Source organism: Onychostruthus taczanowskii, unplaced genomic scaffold, assembly GCF_017590055.1.
Source record: "Onychostruthus taczanowskii isolate IOZ18803 unplaced genomic scaffold, ASM1759005v1 scaffold134, whole genome shotgun sequence".
Taxonomy (NCBI): Eukaryota; Metazoa; Chordata; class Aves; order Passeriformes; family Passeridae; genus Onychostruthus; species Onychostruthus taczanowskii.
Window position 1 is genome coordinate 91,466 of NW_024498507.1, and position 19,594 is coordinate 111,059.

General features: G+C 36.5%; 1 protein-coding gene across 13 annotated transcripts in view; it reads left to right on the forward strand.

Annotated features, from left to right (window-relative positions):
* The window catches only part of AGTPBP1 (ATP/GTP binding carboxypeptidase 1), a 65,130-nt gene that overhangs the window by 32,049 nt on the left and 13,487 nt on the right, over positions 1-19,594 (forward strand). For 10 of the 13 annotated variants that reach the window (XM_041397054.1, XM_041397057.1, XM_041397051.1 and 7 more), the window contains 11 exons: positions 580-663; positions 918-1,004; positions 1,091-1,239; positions 2,206-2,293; positions 3,002-3,146; positions 5,824-5,977; positions 6,705-6,885; positions 8,250-8,379; positions 8,740-8,871; positions 10,543-10,719; positions 15,885-16,045. In XM_041397054.1, the coding sequence (XP_041252988.1) occupies positions 580-663; positions 918-1,004; positions 1,091-1,239; positions 2,206-2,293; positions 3,002-3,146; positions 5,824-5,977; positions 6,705-6,885; positions 8,250-8,379; positions 8,740-8,871; positions 10,543-10,719; positions 15,885-16,045 (1,488 nt within the window). Of the gene's footprint in view, positions 1-579; positions 664-917; positions 1,005-1,090; positions 1,240-2,205; positions 2,294-3,001; positions 3,147-5,823; positions 5,978-6,704; positions 6,886-8,249; positions 8,380-8,739; positions 8,872-10,542; positions 10,720-14,323; positions 14,466-15,884; positions 16,046-19,594 lie in introns of those variants that run through there. The other 3 variants (XR_005952103.1, XM_041397062.1, XM_041397064.1) reach the window with 3 other exon arrangements.

Genomic DNA, 19,594 nt, shown 5'->3' on the forward strand with positions numbered 1-19,594 from the left:
ACCTAGATACTGCCCAAGTTGTGCAATGGTTTTATGATGTGGATAAGCACAGACCTGACATTTGGCTGACATCACCAAATTCTTTCTTATTTGTTATGTAGTCAATAAATGAACCTAGACCTCCAGAGGTGAAAAGCTAGTTCACTAACACACTTACTGTACGACCTACTCTCTAAAACTCTTTAATTTTGGTTATGGTAGGATTCATTTAAGTTACTAATGTTATCAAGTGTTGTCATGTTAAAGCATTAACATAAGTAATGTTTGAGTAATTTCTGCTTCTGTTATAAAGTATGAAACTGCATTTTTTTCCTTCAGATAGAACCCAGTGAGTTGTGTGAATGAAAACTCAGTTCCCTCATGTACAAATACTGGATTCAGGCAGCTCTGAATGCAGGTGTTTAAGCTTAAGTACACGTTGACTTTGCGCACATAAGTGGGGGTGAAGCTGAGGTCTGTCTGAACTGTACCACTGTCTTCATGTCAACTTCATTAGTTTTCCTCTATGAGGCAATTCCTCTTTTGTGATTGGAAACAGTAAGTAACAATTTAAGTGAGAACTCTGCTTTTCTTTTTTAGGATGAAAATCTGTCAAGATATTGAAAGGTTGATTTATCAAAATGACATTATAGATAGAGTTGTATATGACCTTGATAATTTGAGGTAAGATTTTACCTTTCTGTAAACAATATTCAAGTAATACTCTAAGCCAGTTCTACTTCTCTGTGATGTGACTCATAATATTTACATCAGATTTCATACAAAGTTTGATCTGACATAACAGTGCTTTTGCTGTCTAGGATGTATTTGGAGGAAGGATCAAAATAGTTTCTGAATAGACAAGTGAGGACTAAAGTAATCCTGTTTGGTTTAGCTAAGTTTGTTTTATTCATTTTGGTCCCTTTTTCTACTCATAGTTGTTCTGTACCAGAGGAGGCAGATGTTTTGAAGTTTAATTCCAAATTTGAATCTGGAAACCTGCGCAAAGTTATTCAGATCAGAAAGTAAGATATTTCCACTCTACTTTTCATGGTTTAGGCCTTTTATTTCTGCTTCTTACAATCATTGATATGATTTTGCTAATTTTCAGAAATGAGTATGATCTAATTCTGAACTCAGATATAAATAGCAATCATTATCATCAGTGGTTCTACTTTGAAGTCAGTGGAATGAAAATTGGCATTGGTTACCGGTTTAACATCATCAACTGTGAAAAGTCAAACAGTCAGTTCAACTATGGTAAGACATGTTTCCCATTCTTTGAGAAGAAATATTTAAAAAATACCTGTGGTAGTCAACTCAGCTCCTTCCTTCCCTCCTCCACAGGATTAGCAGTATTCATGTCAGTTTAAATTCTTTCTTTTAATAGTATTGCTAGAAAATGTTTTGATAGCTGTGATTAAAAAGAAGAAATGCATCTTAAACCAAAGGGCTGTCAGTTTTTAAAATTAAGTTTTGTTTAAGTTTTGTTGTAAGTGAGTGTATTGTCCTTTGTCATGCGCTTTCATCCACACTGATAAAGTCACAGAATACCAGGTAGTTTGACCAATAATAAGATGCTTTTAAGTTATTTACTAATCTTCATCAGTCAGTTTAGATTTCTTTTATGTTGTGCATACTTAATAATTTCTTTTGGTTTTTTTGATGCACTGATTGAATTAGTCAGTGTGGTTGGCTAATAATCTAATAAATAAATTATACTCAATTAGTATGTATTTTTTTTCTCCTCTAACTTCCTACTAAGTATTCATTGTAAGTATAATATCCAAAAATAGACTTTAAAGAGTTACTTGTTAAAAAATTGTCCTGGAATATCAATTATTTTTCAGTTATTTACATGACTGGATGATAGCATAAATTTTTTGTGTACTGTGTGAAGCCTTTTCATAGTGTGAGTTGGATGGAGTGGAACTGCATGAACACATTCATGCAAACCTCAGCTTTCATTTAAACATTCCATTTTGGTCTTCCATAAGTCTTACTCTTTTCTTTAGTTGTTATTTTCTGAAAATTGGCAATCTTTTGTTGTCTGGTTTAAAAAGCACACAGTACAATACCCAGACATTCATGAAAATGCACTCTGATAGTGAGTGAATAAGTAGAGGTAATTTGTAGACTTGTGTGTAAGTGTTGATGTGGTACATTATTGCTAATATGTTTCTGTTTAATGGTAAGCATTAAAGTGAGATGAATTTCTGCTTTCAGGTATGCAGCCCCTCATGTATTCTGTTCAGGAAGCGATACGGTCTCGACCATGTTGGACTCGTGTTGGGACAGATATTTGTTACTACAAGTAAGTACATACACGAACCCAACATACAGCAAATCTTACACTGAAGATTAATATAAGGTACAGTTTTTGAGCAGAAGTTCTTCTTTCTGCACTTGATCTATGTTATTCTGTTGTGAAAAGGGTTTTTTTTCTGAGTCACTACAGAGAGTAATATATGTGATAGAAATATACAAGGTCTCATTTTGTAAGCACACTACTAATATTTAAGCTGTTAATATTTTATACTTTTCTTAGAAAATGGACACTGTTTCTGGGAAGCTTTTAAGGGAACATATATATGCATACTTGAAATCCTATTAGTAACTTCCAGTAATACTAGTCTCACGGTCCTTGTGATGAGCCTTCTGTAATCTGTGGTGGAATTATTATAACAGAAGAGTTCTAAAACACAGGATCAGATGGTGCAGCATATTGATATGTAATCCTTCTTGGTTGGTAGCCCTTTTATTACTTTTTCTGGTTTTTGTTTGTTTTATTTTGTTGCTTGTTTTTGTTTGTTCACCTTTTATCAATGTCAATGAATGTGTGTATCACTGTTATAATAAACAGTTAAAAAGCTGGTGGGAACCTGTATTTAACCTGTATATACATAGAACAGAAATACAGTCACTAAAAATCCTTCTGACTCTTAGAATGTGTGTTCAGAAATAATCAATAGTATGAAAAAAATTACTCTAATGTGTGTATTACCTTCATTTTTTGATTTAGGAATCACTTTTCAAGGAGTTCAATTGCTGCTGGGGGCCAGAAAGGAAAATCCTATTACACAATTACATTCACAGTGACTTTCCAACACAAAGATGATGTGTGCTACTTTGCATACCATTATCCATATACATACTCGACTTTAAAGGTGAGAAGCTGTATCTTTTACATAAATGAATATTTATAATATTAGTATAATCTATTGCATTCATGACTGAATTATTTTGTTTCTTTTAATGAAGTTCAAAATGCTCCTTTCAAGGGAAAATTTTCATAATATTAATATTTAGACTGACAAAATATGTAGGTTGCTCTAATGAACAGTCCTAGGAAAAATGAAATTAATGCTTACAGGCTTAATGAGTTTCCTGGGTATGACAAAGGGTATGATTATGTGACTGGAGCATCTCTCTTATGAGGAAAGACCTTGAGCAGAGATGACTGAGAAGGGACCTCATCAATGTCTAGAAGTATCTGAAGGGAGGGGTGTCGAGAGGATGGAGCCAGGCCCATCTTGGTGGTGCTAAGAGCTGGGACCAGAGGGAACTGGCACAAACTAATGCACAGGAAGTTCCACCTGAACATGAGAAGGAACTTCTTTACTGTGCAGGTGACCAAGGCCTGGAACAGATTGCAAGGAGAGTTTGGAGAATCTCCATTCTTGGGGAGCTCAAGCATTGTCTGGACACAATCCTGTGCAATGTGCTATAAGATGGCCCTGCTTGAAACAGGGAGGTCAGACCAGATGGCCCACCTTCAACCTTATGCATTCTTTGATTCCGTAATAATTGACTGGAAGCCGTGCTAATTTGATGGAGTGGTTTTGTGTTTGACTTAAATGACTTGTATCCTGCTGTTCTACATATACTTTTTGATAACTAAAGCTGCTGTAATTAAGATAATTAGAGATCTTTTTAGATTTATGAATTGTCTAAAGAAGCCTTCTGATGATTCTAATACTAAGCAAAATTCATTTGGCTAGAATGTCTATTGTTTGCCTCTGTCACAGCAATAAAAGCAAAGCAGAGGATTAAGTGGGCCGTGTATAGCAGCTTTAAATGCAGCTTTTCACTAAACTGTGCTGGCTTTTGAAAGAAGTACCTGTTAAGTCCTGTTACAAGTAACTGCTGCTTCCAGCAGCTCCTGGTCCTGGAGGTTCCTCTTGCCCAGCTGTTGGAGGCCAACCAAGGTGCCTGAGGGTCTTTGTCCCGGCTGATAGACACAGCTTCTGCTTTCCTGTTTTCTTATATATTCACTAGCAATGAGTATGTATCCCAGGGAGAGACAGAGACTTATGCACATGTGCTTGTGCACGCCTGCTCCCGCTGGGCAGGGCCGGCTACACGGACTGGCCCAGACAGGCACACCCCTGTGTAACACTACTGTAACTTGCATAACAGGGACAGACACCCCATCCTCCTCTGCAGTTGGTGTGGATTGCTGTTCACTAGTAAAAGTACAAGCTGGCCTACTCTCTAGAATCAGAAGCATGTTTGTGGAATACTAGCATGGCCCATCCATGCCATAGCTCTGCCTCAATCCCAGATCTCTCTTACCTGCTGTGCAGGCCTCCAGTTTTTAGTCTAGTCCAGCCTGATGCTCACTAGCAAACAGATACGTGCACTTGCACACTCATCTCAGAAGCACTCTGCTCTTGTGGCTCTGCCCAGATGGCAGTATGGACTGTCTGCCTGCTAGGTACCCCTCCCTTGACCTGGGGCCCATACTGTCTGGGTAGTTTACCTTGAAGTTTACTAGCAAGTTTCACATGTGCCCCCACACACATCAGCTGCAGGGAAGATGCATATGCTTTGCCCCGAATCCCTAACAGCTGTTACCTTGCACATGGTCTTGTAACCCATGTTCCTGCTTCAGGTGTTGTCACGGAGAAACTCAACCCTTATTGTCTCACCAGATGTGTTTTGATGGATACACTGTCCTTGCCTCAGTGGTTGGATACCAACACCTTTACCCACTGCAGTCACTGGCAGTGAGACGTTCCCTTGCTTCTTTGCTGACACCACTGAGTGAAGAGTGTTTACAGCTCCAGCTGCTGGATTCTGCTTTGATTCCAACAGTAGCTGGGAACTGGGACACACAGAGATGCTCCCAAGAGCTTGGCTTCTCCAGCTACTGATGTTGAGACTCTTATGCATTCCAGCTGTTGACCCCAAATTGACTTATACCTGTCCTTTTAGTTGCACTAGTCCACACAGCATTTGGATGTACAGGGTAGAGAGAGTAAGGCTGCAGATGTGGCTGAGAGCATACTGTAGGAATCAGGTGCTTGAGTTTTGTATGGTACCACCCCACCTCCTTGAATGTCCCAAATTATCCCGTTCCACTTGTTTATCAGGTGACTCTCTCCAAGTCTTTGTAGGTTCTTAATGGCCTGTTCAAAGAGAGACTGGTGACTTTGGTCTTTGCTATGGTTTCTGTTACATCTCAGCTCTCTGTTCACATGTATTGATTCTTCCTTTACTTATTACCTCTTCTTGCAGCAAAAAGGTCCCTGATCATATAACCTTAATGAAGCAGAGGTTCTTACCTTCCTTATACCCTTATAGTACCATCTGTGTACAATAATTTACCCTCTTTTCCTTCCTCTTTCTAAAAGCAGTTGTAAAACCAAACTATGTAAAGAGAAGTATTCCATCAGTCACAGATGTAGAAAATGGTATTTCATGGTCAAAAATTATCCTGGAAACTTAAACATTGTTTAAAACATCTAAAAGAAAGATCTGTTTAAATAGTACCTCTGAAATATGCTGTCATATGTGACTGCAAAGAATTTGAAGTATTTTTTCATTATTTTTGGTATGAAGATGCATCTTAGGAAGCTGGAATCTATGCACAACCCTCAACAGATATATTTTCGGCATGACGTTCTCTGTGAGACCCTGGCTGGCAACACCTGTCCGTTAGTGACTATTACAGCCATGCCAGAGTCCAATTACTATGAACACATCTGTCAGTTCAGTAAGTATTACTCTTCTTTCTCATCAGCTGAAAATAATGTAAAACTAGGTATTTGTAGAAAAAATTTAGTCTTAACCTCTATGCAGTGTAAAAATAGCAATGTAAAATAAGGTTAATGAATTTCATGAAACTGAGAGGCATCAGTATTCAGGAATTGTTTTGTATATAATTATACTTATTTGTAGTAGTGAAACAAAGATATAAATATCTTTAAATGTAAAAATATATATTAATGCATTTTAAATTTTTGCTGCTAGGTTTGTACATTACATTTTGCAGACAGCACTTCTTGGAAAAGAATACTGGACAAGTAACTTATTCTTAAAGTGCTGAAGTTATTAGCTTGTAAAAAAAATCTTCTATAAAGCTAACATCTAGCTGCTCTGATTTGAAGTGGGCTTTTGCCATTTCCTGATTTGTTTGTCCACCTCAGTATTTTTCTTGGCTATTGGGGAAAAAAGTAATGAAAGTTGGATCATAACTTCCAGCTCAAATTAGTTGTGTAATTGTCTGATCAAATTTAAAGCTCCATTGTGATAGTTCTGTAATTAGCAGTCCTTTCAAAAATGTTGTGGCAAGCTCTATCAATAATACCCATACTCATTAATACTTACAAATGTTTTTTGCGTTGTTATAAATGCAGTGGGCTATTGGCTCTTTTTCCAGTCAACAAACTGTTTACTCAGCTTAAATAATATTTTGCAATTTCTGTGGATATCTCTTTTAGGGAATCGTCCTTATATATTCCTGTCTGCCCGTGTGCATCCTGGAGAGACTAATGCAAGCTGGGTTATGAAGGGAACACTGGAATACCTTATGAGCAATACTCCAAATGCGCAGTCTTTACGGGAATCTTATATTTTCAAAATTATTCCCATGCTCAATCCAGATGGTGTCATCAATGGAAAGTAAGCATATATTTACTCACAAATATTTAACCTCTAATTGTACTAAAATGTACTCTAATTCTTTGCATCAATATTTAAAAAGAAATAATCTAAACTAATCCTGCAAAGGTGCAAATGCAATATGCAATGTGATAAAAAAGCAACAGACACTGGCAATATTGCTAGGATTTTTGGCTTCTTAAAAGGCAGTTACATTCCTTCACAAATTTCAGTTTTACAAAAATATTTCCAGTTGTTCATGGATGACAATCATTCCTATGTGATTTGACATGAAATTTTAATTGTCTCTCTGTCTTGGATTTCTGTAAGAGTGTTATATGAGACCATTCCTGCATTTAGATAAAACTAAATAAGTTCATGGTCTACATGAAAAAAGAAAGTGCTTTACATTTGAGAAAGCCTTTTACATAATTTTTTTGAAAGCTGGTTAGTTAATAGACATGCAAGAGAAAGGATAATAGAGTATCCTGGTTTGATTGAAGTTATTAATAGTAGTTATTTCAATTGCTACACTTTTCTTGATAAATTTAAGGGATATTTCAGAACTTTTTGAAACTGCTGTGAGTAAACATTGAGCAGTCTACATTTACTTGGTTGCAGGGAATTCATGTAAAATGGAAATTTTGCTATGATAAAGCTGCAGTTTCTATTAATCTACTATAGGTACTATTTTAAAAGGTTTTGTGAACAAAATGATAAAACTAATTACAGATTTCAGTAGAACTTTGTCTTTATATATGTAAAAGAATGTGTATACTAGAATACATGTAATTAAATAATTCAGGATACAGGGACAATTAAGAAGGCTGTCCCAACACACACAGTCTAAAGGCAAATATAGTGAAGATGACTGCATGATCATGAAATCCTGCAAGTTTAAAGTTCTTGCTGATAGCTGACTGAATACAGAGATGATCTTTTTGTTTCCTGGGTTGTTTTAGATTTTTTGTCCTTGTTTTTCTCATAGCTCCTTGTCTCCTGACAACTTCACATTTCAAGTATTAGATTTCTAGTTGACATTAGTCTCTAAATTACAGAAGACACCAAAATTGTAAAGATACCATATGTATGAACTAGAATTTGGATGGAATTGCAAGCCTTCATTTTCAACAGCAAATAAGTAATATTACAGTTGGCTTCACCTAAGAGGCTACTTCTAATTTATTTTTAGATTTTCTGTAATGTAGCTTAAAACACCCCAAACATTTCTATTATTTGGCATGTTAGGAAATTGAAGTTTGTTTCTTGCCAGACTCCTTCCAAAGAAGCAGTGTTGATGAGGAAAACTTGAGGTGGGGGGAGGCTTATTTAAAAGTATGATAATACAGACTACATCATGCGTTTTTCCACCCCCCCCGCAATAGCCACCGTTGCTCTTTAAGTGGAGAAGATTTAAACAGACAGTGGCAAAATCCAAATCCAGATCTGCATCCCACTATTTACCATGCTAAAGGGTTACTGCAATATCTGGCTGCTATAAAACGTTTGCCTTTGGTAAGTATGTGTGTGTAAGCAATTCTGAATCTTTTTAACTTTATCTATGTAGCTAGTCTATAAATTAAACATTTTGATATGGTCTTGTAAACCACGTCACACTTAAATTTGACTTGGAGAACTGGTCTTCTGCAAACCTGTAGATGTAAATCTGTTACTTTGGCTAGGCTAGAAAGTTAAACCTTCCTTAGATGAATCACACACTTTTTGTCTTAATGAGAGTTAATTATATAAGGGATTGTGTTGCTTAATTCTTTTGAATGTTCAACAGTATAAATAAAAAAAATTGTCTTTCTATTACTTTCTTAAAATTTTTATTCCATATGCTCTGAGTTTATTTTGCCAAATGATTTATTATAGGTCTACTGTGATTATCATGGTCATTCTCGTAAAAAGAATGTATTTATGTATGGCTGCAGCATCAAAGAGACAATGTGGCATACAAATGATAATGCTGCCTCTTGTGACCTGATGGAAGACCCTGCTTACAGGGTGAGTTTGACATTTGTACCTTTTACTTGGCATGGATTTGGAACATCCTTTTCAAGTAGTATCCTGATCCTATCCTGTGCTAATAATTACTCTATAGCATAAGCAGACTTATTTAAAATCACATCTTTTTAGTTTGTGAGTGTATTTCAAAGTACACTTCATGAAGCTTTAAACATTATACATAGAGTGCTTTTTTTTTGTTTCTTTACACCAATATTTCTTTTTGTGTTTAATATTACTTTTATAGAAAATAGATGGAAAATATGCTTCTCTGCATTTATAATTACCAGATTAAAAAACAAGTCATTGAGGAAAGGCAAACAGTATTCTAGCAACAAGGCAAAAAAGAAACTGAATTGTTCTGAGAAATACTTATTTTGTATATGGACATACGCAAGATTCCTTTTTATTTATTTCTTTATATAAAGATGTGTAGCTAAGACATATGCCTTTAATTAGGTATATATAATAAACTTGCACAAACACATCCTCTGCATTGTACAAGCTTTCAAACATGCAAAATATTTAGAGAATTATGTGTTTCTTGGAGAGTTACCTATTTCTTCTGTGTGTCTCCCTCCATTGCTGCCTCGTGGGAACTGCAAACCTGTGTGACATATATGCGTGCAGGCTCTATTTTTTTGAAAAGATTCAGAGCTAAACTTCAAAAGCATGTGAATGCATGTTAAAACACTTGTTATGCATCCTTTTCTACAGATGCTTTCTGTTTTTCTTTTTCCTTTAAATCTTCCTCGCAAAAAAACAAAAAAACCCAACCAAACAAACAAAAAAAACCAACAAAAACAAAACAAAACAAAAAAATAGTGGCTTCTTGATTTTCTTGTGTGATTTCCTGGATGTTGAGCCAGATGCCAATCATGTCTGCTGCTCTAACACATTTATATGGGGTTTTGTCACTTCAGTGTGCACTACTGTAATGCACAAATGACAGTAGTCAATAAGAGCTGTTGGAAAAAGCCTTTCATTTTCAAAAAGGTGCGTTGAAATGTTTGGACTAATGGGTTATGCATTACTACTGAAATAATAAATTTGAAGCAGTCATGTGTCTTTTCTTAACTGACACAAATGAAAACTAGAAAGAACAGTCATTTAGCAATAGTCAAGTATATATATTTGCATGACTTTTTCACTGAAACTGTCATGTAAACAGAACTGAACTTTGATTCACATGCTTGAAGTGAAATATGCAACTAGTGCTTTGCTGAATATAAATGAATTTTATGTGTTAATAAAATACTGCTTTTGTTAGGTCTGTAAATGGGATTTCTGAAACGGTCTGCAGTTGAATTAAATACTTATGTGGAGTATGTGGTACACTTAATTTGAGCAAACTTAACTTGGTGAGTTAGGAGTGATGGTGATCAGCTGAAAAATTCTACTGTATCCTGATCCTTATTTGCATGACTAACAATTTTAGTGACTGAACCTGAAAAAAGGGATTTTAAAAACTAGGAAAAGGCCTGAAGACATTGTTACTTGAACACACTGATTTTTGAAAACTCAAGATGGAGAATGATTTCTTTCTTTCATTTTTAATGCAAACTGCATCAAATTTTCTGGTAGTGGTGTATGATTACATGGTCCCTTTTCACCTCCATCCATATGGGAAATAAAGGAATCACTGTTTTTTTTCAAATCGCTGTCCTGCAGGCACTCCCCAAGATCCTCAGTCAGACTGCCCCCGCATTCTGCATGGGCAGCTGCAGCTTTGTAGTGGAAAAGTCCAAGGAGTCTACAGCACGAGTTGTTGTCTGGAGAGAGATAGGAGTACAAAGGAGCTACACAATGGAAAGCACATTATGTGGATGTGACCAGGGCAAGTATAAAGTAAGAGGATACATCAGTTAATATTTCTTAATTATTTCTTTTTAATTTCTTCCCTTTGCATTGTTATCTTCTGTAACCCTGCTTGCTCAATTATTGCTTGCTTTAATCTTTTGAAACATTTTAAGGTCTGGATAGGCTAACGTAATTTTCAGCTTTGTAGGTTGCATAGCAGTTATGCTTATGGGCTGTTTTAACAAGATTAATATTAATGATTGCTTGTAACACATGTGTATGCATGCAGTTAAAAAAACCCAGAACTGTTCTGCCCAACAGATTATTAGGATTTGGTAGTAGTATATGTCAACACTATAATAAAAATTTCCTTGACATATGGCAGTTTCAGGCTTCACCATGGCAGATCATAGCTCTTCAACAGATATTTAGCAGTGTCCCTTACAGAATTTTCCCATATAGCTGGGGAAACAGGCTTACAAATCAAAACACTTTCACACCAGCTTACCAGCTCTACAAATTACAGATCATCTCTGAACTCACATAGTTGTGTGGCTTCTTGACTTACAATATGTTTTCATGTCCTCTCCTTGAAAAGTGTTAACAGGGCTGCATATCTGAAAACAAAAAGTGACTCTGTTGGTAGTGTCTCACTAGTAGACAGCATGCATGGAAGGAGTGGATTTCCTCTGATGAAAATTGAGTTTAGGCATGCTAATCAAGAAAATTATCACAAATAAGGTGCCTGACAGAAGGAGGATCAGAAGGCTGAGACAGAAACAAAAGAGAGAGTTGAACAAGATATATTTATTATATTAATGTATGCTCCAACATCTGTGCTTGTATCCCCATAGAGTAGGAAGACACATAATTTTGTTGAGAATTTCAGTAGGCCTGTAAGTACTACATTTTGTCAATTAACAACAGATGCATTCCTGCTGTTGTCAGAATATTCCTCAGATGATAAAGCTCATTATAGAGCTTTAAAAAAACATAACTCATCCAATTTGCTTATTTTGAAATTTTGAAAATATTCTTAGGCATGGACCCTCATGGCTTTTGCAGTGTTGCTACAGGAAGTACTTAAGAAAAGTGAATTGAAGATGCTTTGTGGACATACTTTCAAGATTCTTAAACCTCCAAAACTATTCTTCAATAAGGAAAGAAACAAATGACTGAATTTTGTGGAAGAATCATTTACTCAGGGGAAGAGCTTTCTTTTATGTCATATAAACTAACTGATGAGACTAAATTACTGTTCTGACATTCATTTTATGGAGTAAAGCAATTTGTGAGCTCTTAGTCATCCTCTGAATATACTGGAAGATTCTTAATTTTTTCTTCATTATGATAATGCTCAGACTTATTAAGAAAATATATCTAAAAAGTCAAGGTGACTAGACTTATCAAAGTCCTTAATTTCTCCAGTGAGAAGATGAAAAAGGTGAAAAGGCTTAATCCCAGGGTTTTTGTGGGGGCTTTTGTTGTGTTGTTTGGTTTATTTTGAGATTTATTTTGTGGAAGGAGTAGGGCCAGTAATCTGTCAATAAACTTACGGTATAAATTACATTACCGATGTCATAATATGTTATTTCAAAGCAGAGAGAAGTTGAACTATAGAAATTTCTTTCCCTCCTACTTGCCATCCTAAAGAATGTTAGAGTTCAGATCTGAGGGATGGAAACATAAAGGTCTGAAACACTTTGCTAGTCTTACTCTGGTTTGGCATCCTTGCTGAATTTTGTTCAAAGCATGAAGAGGATTACTTAACAATTTGGTTCTTTGTGGAAGAAGTACTGAGTATTTGCCAAGCTGAACATAATTTTTATTCCAATTCATTTTATTTGGACAATGATAAATCTAGACTATTTCCAGCCAGGAAGCTGTTGAGCTGAAGTTAGCTAGTCTTACCTCTATTTGGGATCTCCGGTAACAGAGTTGTCTCTGGAAGCAAATTTTTTTGAGCTGATCATGTAGAATCTTTGTAGTCTGTTGACAGTAAGTGCTGCAAATATAGGTCAATCATCTGTGGTTCAGGATATGGAAAAACAAACTTTCAGGTGAAAGGATTCTCCAGGATCTACTATGGAGCATAATTAAGACGCCATACAAAAGAACAGTGTCTTCAATGATTCATGCCGCCTGAAAACAGAAATCAATGTCTTTGCTGATTGAAGATTAATATATTTGGAAGTATTGCTTGACTTTTAAGTTAATTGAAAAGATTTTGTTATCTGGCAATCTTACGACTTAGATAAAGAAGACTTCAGGAAATGAAGATTGTGTTAACAAATTTCTCAGTAACTGTGATTTTTCAGTCTTTAGAATTCAAGTTCTCAGAAATGATTATATCTTTGTAACCTCTGTTGGATAAGAAATCAGAAGATCTGCATGATATTTTACTGACTTCTTTACCAATTTACTTCTGTGAATCTTTCTATAGCTGTTTTCCTTTTATTAATTACGTATTATAGGAATATTCTTCTCCACTTGAGGTCAGTCTGCTGTGCCTTTATTTTGTATCTTTGCTTTCAAGTGGCAAATTTAATCACTGAGATACTGTATTGATATGAAGGTACCTTCATGACATGCTTAGTAAGGAAGACTTCAGCCCTCCATCTAAAATTCTACTGTCTAGAAGAAAGATTGTTGTATAAGATGTAGAGAAAAAAGAAATTAAATTTAGTTTAAAACAAGAAGCAGCATTGAGATGGCTTGAGCTTAAAAGCAATGCCTGTAGCATGTAAGTAACTTAGCCTCAGTTAAAGGTACTAGAACAACTGTTGAAGATCTCTAGAAGATAAAGAAAAGGAATGTAATGAAGGCTTCAGTGAAAATGAACTTGACCTCACGTCCCTTAGGAAGGGCAGCTGATGATGGTGATGATGACTTCTTGAACCAGACTTTGGCTCTTGTTTCATGGAAATGAAGAAGTTTGGCTGATGGAAAAATCAATTAAGAAATTTGGTATTTGGCATTTTTGTGATATTACATTCTCCCTTATGATTAAAAGAAATTAAAGAAGCAAGTCAAGATTTGGCATGAGACTTTTACCACAATTGTGTAGACCCTTCAGTGTAGTAAATTCAAAATTTATCCTTCAGGTGTTTCCCAGTTATCCACCTCCAATCTGTGCCATTTAGGTTTCTCTTTAGTTTCATCCTCTTTCTACTGTGCTAAAAATAGCAGCCACAGAACATGCGCACGCTATTTATCTTTATAACGATTGTATTTGCACTTTCCTTCATGCTGTACTCTTGTCCTTTTTCAACTTAGAGACACTCTGTTAGACAAACCTTGCCTATAAGGAACCTGCCAACTAACGATAAATTCTCCAGCAACAAATGCAGACGATAACTGGAAAAGTTTCTGAACCATCAAGTTGTGCACATTAGTAACCTGTGTAACAGTGAGATTACTGTTACCTTTCTCCTTCCTCTTCTACATACTTTGTTGCCTCTTGACCTTAATGTTATTTTAATCTCTTTGGGGCAGGGACTGTGTCTTCCTGTGATTAGCGTAGCGGAGCCCCAGCTATGATTGGGGTCTTCGAAAGTTAATGATGTGCAAACAAATACAAAACAAAACCAAAAAATTGGTCTCTATGGATAAGGTACTGCACTGAGTGAGGAGAACTGATTTCTGTTCCCAGCGGGGTCAGTGACATGCTGTGAGACACTGTGCAAATCGCTTCAACCCTCTCTGCCTCCATTTCTCCATCAGTACAGTGAGGATAATTCTTCCTTTATTAATAAGTGCTTTGAAACCTACAGCACAAAAGCATTATAAAAGAGGTAAGTAGTATTCTATTAAGAATAATACTCAACTATTCAACTCTTGTTCACTGCTAACGGGTTTCAGTACCATTTGGCCAGAGGATGGCACTGTTCAGAATCATGGATATAGATTTATCTTTCTTGTTACTAAAAACCACCTTGCTTATGAGTACTACCAAGGCAAAAAAAGAACTCGGAAGAAAGTCAAACTTTTCTTCTATTAAGTATGTTCAAAACAGCACATGGAGAATGTGTGGGCTGTGCCATTTCTGCAGCAACATACTTTCTTTTAAACCTTGCATTTTAAAATGCTGTGTCATGTGGCAACACATACAAGGCTTGTGTGTTTTTTCCCTAGCTTTTGGTAAAAAAATTCCTGCTTCATCCTTTTTTGCTTCTTTCGTACTTGATGGCTTAGCTTACCACCAATTCCTGGCTCTTCTGTTTCCCTGTTTTGTCAAAGCTTCTTTTTAACTAATCTGTATGTTAAGGGATTGAGAAGATCCAAGCTGAAGTCCTTTTAGATTCCCCAGAGATACAGAAGTTGAAAAGGGGGAAATTGAGTGGAGTTGTGCCACTGAATTTGCTAGTGTATATACCATTAGTACTAGCCAATTACATAACTGTTGAGGCTCAGTCTAGGTTACACTCTTTTTATAAAGTAGTTGAGGTCAGAGGTTATGTCCCTATATACTGCACTTCTGGCTAAATTAAAAATTTAGAATTACCTGATGGGAAGATTTATTAGATATGTAAACTTGGAGAGCATGACATAAGTTCTACCTTCTAAACAGTCTTTACAGAGGAAAATGCCTGGCTATGTAATTCAAGTTAGAAAACAGCTATAGCTTTTGAGAATTTGTTTGTTAGTTTTAATTACTAAATATGTGAATAAATACTTTCAGAATTAACACATCTAGTCCCTTACTTACAGGCAGGGAAGAGACATCTGTCTCATGGAGTAACTGCTGCCTTAGGTAGTCTTACCTATGTGTGAAAACATAGCAATGAATTTGAGCACAACTACGATATTAATTCTCTCCTTTTTAAGTTATGTTTGGTGGAATTTATATTGAGGAATCTTGTATTTTAAATTCTTATTTTAAAATAATTTATACTTCTGAACCTAGACATTGTCTCTCTTCCAATACCACTGGGAAAAGATTTGTTAATTTTGGGGTGTTAGGAGTGTAGACTAGGAAGCTCCAAAAAAAATTAATACGTCTGTTCAGCCTTGAAGGAATCATGTATGTATTCCTGAGTCGTCTCTGATACTCTTAAGTGTTTATTCTACAAATCTGATTAGTTCTGTCTTTAAAAGAAAAAGAATGTATTAAATAAAGTAAGAAAATATTAACCTAAAGAGCTATTCTGCAGCATGTGTGGGTCCATCTTCCTGTACTTGTTTTGTATTTTTAAATCTTATTTTCACATTAGGGATTGCAGATAGGTACAAGAGAACTGGAGGAGATGGGAGAAAAGTTCTGTGTTGGCTTGCTGCGTTTAAAAAGAATGTCCTCACCTTTGGAATACAACCTGCCTGCTAGTCTGTTGGATATTGAAAACGAGCTGATTGAATCAAGCTGTAAAGTGACAAGGTAGTACACTTTTATTATATTCACTTTTTCTTTTGGGAAAAACTTGCAGTTTCTCAAGTGGTGTAAAGATTCTTTCAAAAATGTTCTTCCACTCATCAAAAATAATGCTGATGTGTTGTGACATTACTGTAACAATAATCTGAATATGTTGGAGACCTGTTGTATTAATTCAGTTGCCTGAAAGTTTGAAAGAAAACAATATAGACAGAGTTAGACTATATGTCACATATTTTGCTGCTGGGATAAACACTAGCCATTTCAATGTCATTGGGGAATTATTACAGGCCATAAAATTCAGTAGTAGGACCTAGGTCTCAACTGTCTCTTTCAAAGTGTTGTTTTTTGTTTTTTTTACTTGCTGCGGTATTAAAAATGTGTTTAAACAGACTTAAAGTATGTGAGGTGAAGCAGTAAGGACTGTAAGTATTTCTTCCTAATTTTTTTTTCTTATTTCTCCTCTGGTGGAGATATATAATAAGACTTGAAGAACTTAAAATATATAAATAGTTTGGGTCACAAAAAAAATTTATATGCTCAGTAGCCAGGTTACTAAGTTGCTGGTTCTTAAAGCTGTAGATAGGCTTGCAAATGTATGCACATGTTGCATTTTTCCATTAATGTAATTCATCACTGAAGTATTTACATGTACATGGTAAATAAGGATGGACAGCAAATAAGTGATTTTGAATGTACAAACATATTTTTCTGAAAATGTGGTTGACAGACTAATAAAGTTGAGTTCCAGACTTGAAAAAAAAAAATCATGGAAAAGGAGTAAAATTTAGATGGTATAATATATCTACTAATGTTGTCTGTAGCTCCATTGATAAGGCAATGGAGTAGAAATTTGGGGAAAAATGAAATTTGTTACTGCTTTTGGGCAGTTGAAACAAGGAAGTACTTGATAATAAGACTTACACTGGATGTAAGATTAATAAGCAATTTGTCTGTAGAACATGGAAACGTAGCAGAGCTATGGGAGGGCATCTGTGACACCCTATGACAGGGAAATAATATTTATTTCCCTCATTCAGGCCCATCAGTGTTCCTGGAGTGTCTAGTATTAAGACAAACTGGAGCTTGTTCATGCTTACCTTTTACAGATAATAATGAAAAACAAATCATAAGCTAAAAGGTGATAAAAACAATAGGAGTAACCATAGGAGGATGTCTTAGGAAAGTGGTTAAAAGTGTAGGAATAGTAGTGGTGATATGCTGGCTCCAGTGATGGTTGGATGTCCCCAGTATCATTTGCTCACTAGCTGAACATCAGATGTTTGTAATGACTAAAATTTTACTGTCAGAACAAGTTTTGTGCTTGGATACAGCTGAGTTAGTGATTCCTGGAAAAGATCGTGTCAGAAAGTCGGTTTGGGGTAATCAAAGAACTTCTGTAAGTATATAAGTAGTAAAAGAAATTTTAGGGGAAATAATGGGTCCACAGGTGAATGGGACAGGAGCCCTGGTGACACAGGAGATGTAAAGGGCTGAGGTATTGACTGCCTTCTTCATCTTACTGTTTACTGGAAAAATCAGTTCTTGGTGTGCTAAGGACCCAGACACTGGGGAAGGATTGGAGCAAGAAAGACCTACCCATAGTGGGAGAGGAACAGGCTGGAGAATACTTAAGCAAGCCAGTCTTACCTAGGTCCAGAGGTCCTGATAAGATGCACCCACAAATACTAAGGGAGCTCACTGATGTCACTGTGAGGCCACTCAATAATTTTTGACAGATCATAGTGATTGGAACAGGTGCTTTCGAAGGAAATCAGATGTCCTGCTTGTCTTCAGGAAGAACAAGGAGGAGAATCCAGGGAATTACAGGCTGGTCAGTCTCACTGTGATCCCTGATAAGGTGATCAAACAAATAATCCTGGAAAGTATTTGCAGCTATTTGAAGAAGGGTGTTCATGAGCAGTCAGCATGTGATCCTTCCCCTCTCCTCAGCACTGGCAAGGCCTGCACACCTGAAGGACTGTATTGTTCAGTACAAGAGTGTCATGGACCTACCAGAGATAGTCCAGTGAGGAGCTCCTAAGATGTTGAAGGGATTGGTGTTCCTCTCATAGGAGGTAATGCTGAGAGAGCAGGGATCATAAGTCTGGAGTAGAGGAGGCTCAAAAGGCTCAAAGTATACAAATACTTGCAGGGAGATTGTAAAGAAGGTAGAGCCAGTCTCTTTCCAGTGGTATCTGCTGGCAGGCTAAGAGCACAAACTACAGAGGAAAGTGAATTTGTCATTATATACATAGAAAGGTGTCTAGGTTTGGCCAGATCAGGGTTAATTTTTTACCATAAACAAAAAGGGGCTTGGCCAGACCCTACTGCTATTTGATACCATCTCATCAATTGTCAGGGGCTGGAGTAAGAGACTACCTTATTTCTGGTCAGGCTTGGGGGGAGAGAAACTGTGGCAGGTAAAGAGTCTGGTATTGTTGCACTTTCTTTGTAAATTATTCCATTGTGTTTTACCTGTTATTTATGTTGTTGTTGTTTCCTTTCTTATCTCATTGCTGCTTCCAGTAAATTGTTGTTATCTCATGTTGTAATTTTTTACCTTTGCTCCTCCAGTTCTTAACTCCATTCCCAGAGAGGGGAAGAAGGGGAAGGGGATGGAGCAAGTGAGCAGCATTTGGTTTGGGAGGGTCTTGGTGGGGGCACTGAGCCATGACACATTTTTATATATACATGTGTATGTATATGTTAATTGTGAGGATGCTCAAACAGTGGAACAAGCTCCCGTGGAGGATATAGAGTCTTAGCCCAGAGGATATTTGAAAGCTGTCTTGATGTGATCCTAGCAAACTGCTGTAGGTGGCCCTCTAGAGCAAGGATGTTGGGCAAAATGACCTCCTCAGGTTTTTTCCAAGCTCAGCCATTCTGTGAAAAGGGGGAAAAGTCTCCAAGTCTTTTCTCAAAAGGTACTGAATGCTGGTGTTTTGGGCACTTCAAATTTGAGTGCTAGTGTAGGTAATCAGAATACAGGGTTCTAAAAATCACATATTAGTTGCATTTGTCTCTCTCAGAACTTAAGCAGCGAAGATCCTGTTCCCTTGGCATTTCTGTCGTACATGCCATCCTGATTCCATCCAGGGCAAGTTTAATTTTTGCAGTAGCTGGGAGGGATGTTATTCTACACCACCTCACATCATTGTCAGGCACAGGGGAAGGGACTCTCTTCAGGGAATAAGGAGTTCCTCACAGTGGAGCAAACACAGCAGACGGAGCAGTCTGGTATTCTGTGGCTCATTTCTTTTCTTATATCTTTTGTTATTTATATTGTTGCTGTTACTCTTCACCTTCTTATCCCATTGCTGTTTCCAGTAATTTGTTCTGATCTCCATCTTTTGTGATCTCTGCCTTTTGTCCCTCCAGCTGACAGGAAGGGGAAGTGGCTCATGGTTTTGCGGGAGTACTGTATTGGAGAATACTGTTTTTAGACCACAACATATGCTTTAATAATTTTTTAAAATAGTAATTCTTCCATAAACACAGGCTGGCTGTTAAGCAGTTTCACTTGTTAACTATTGTGGATGGCCTCTAAATGAT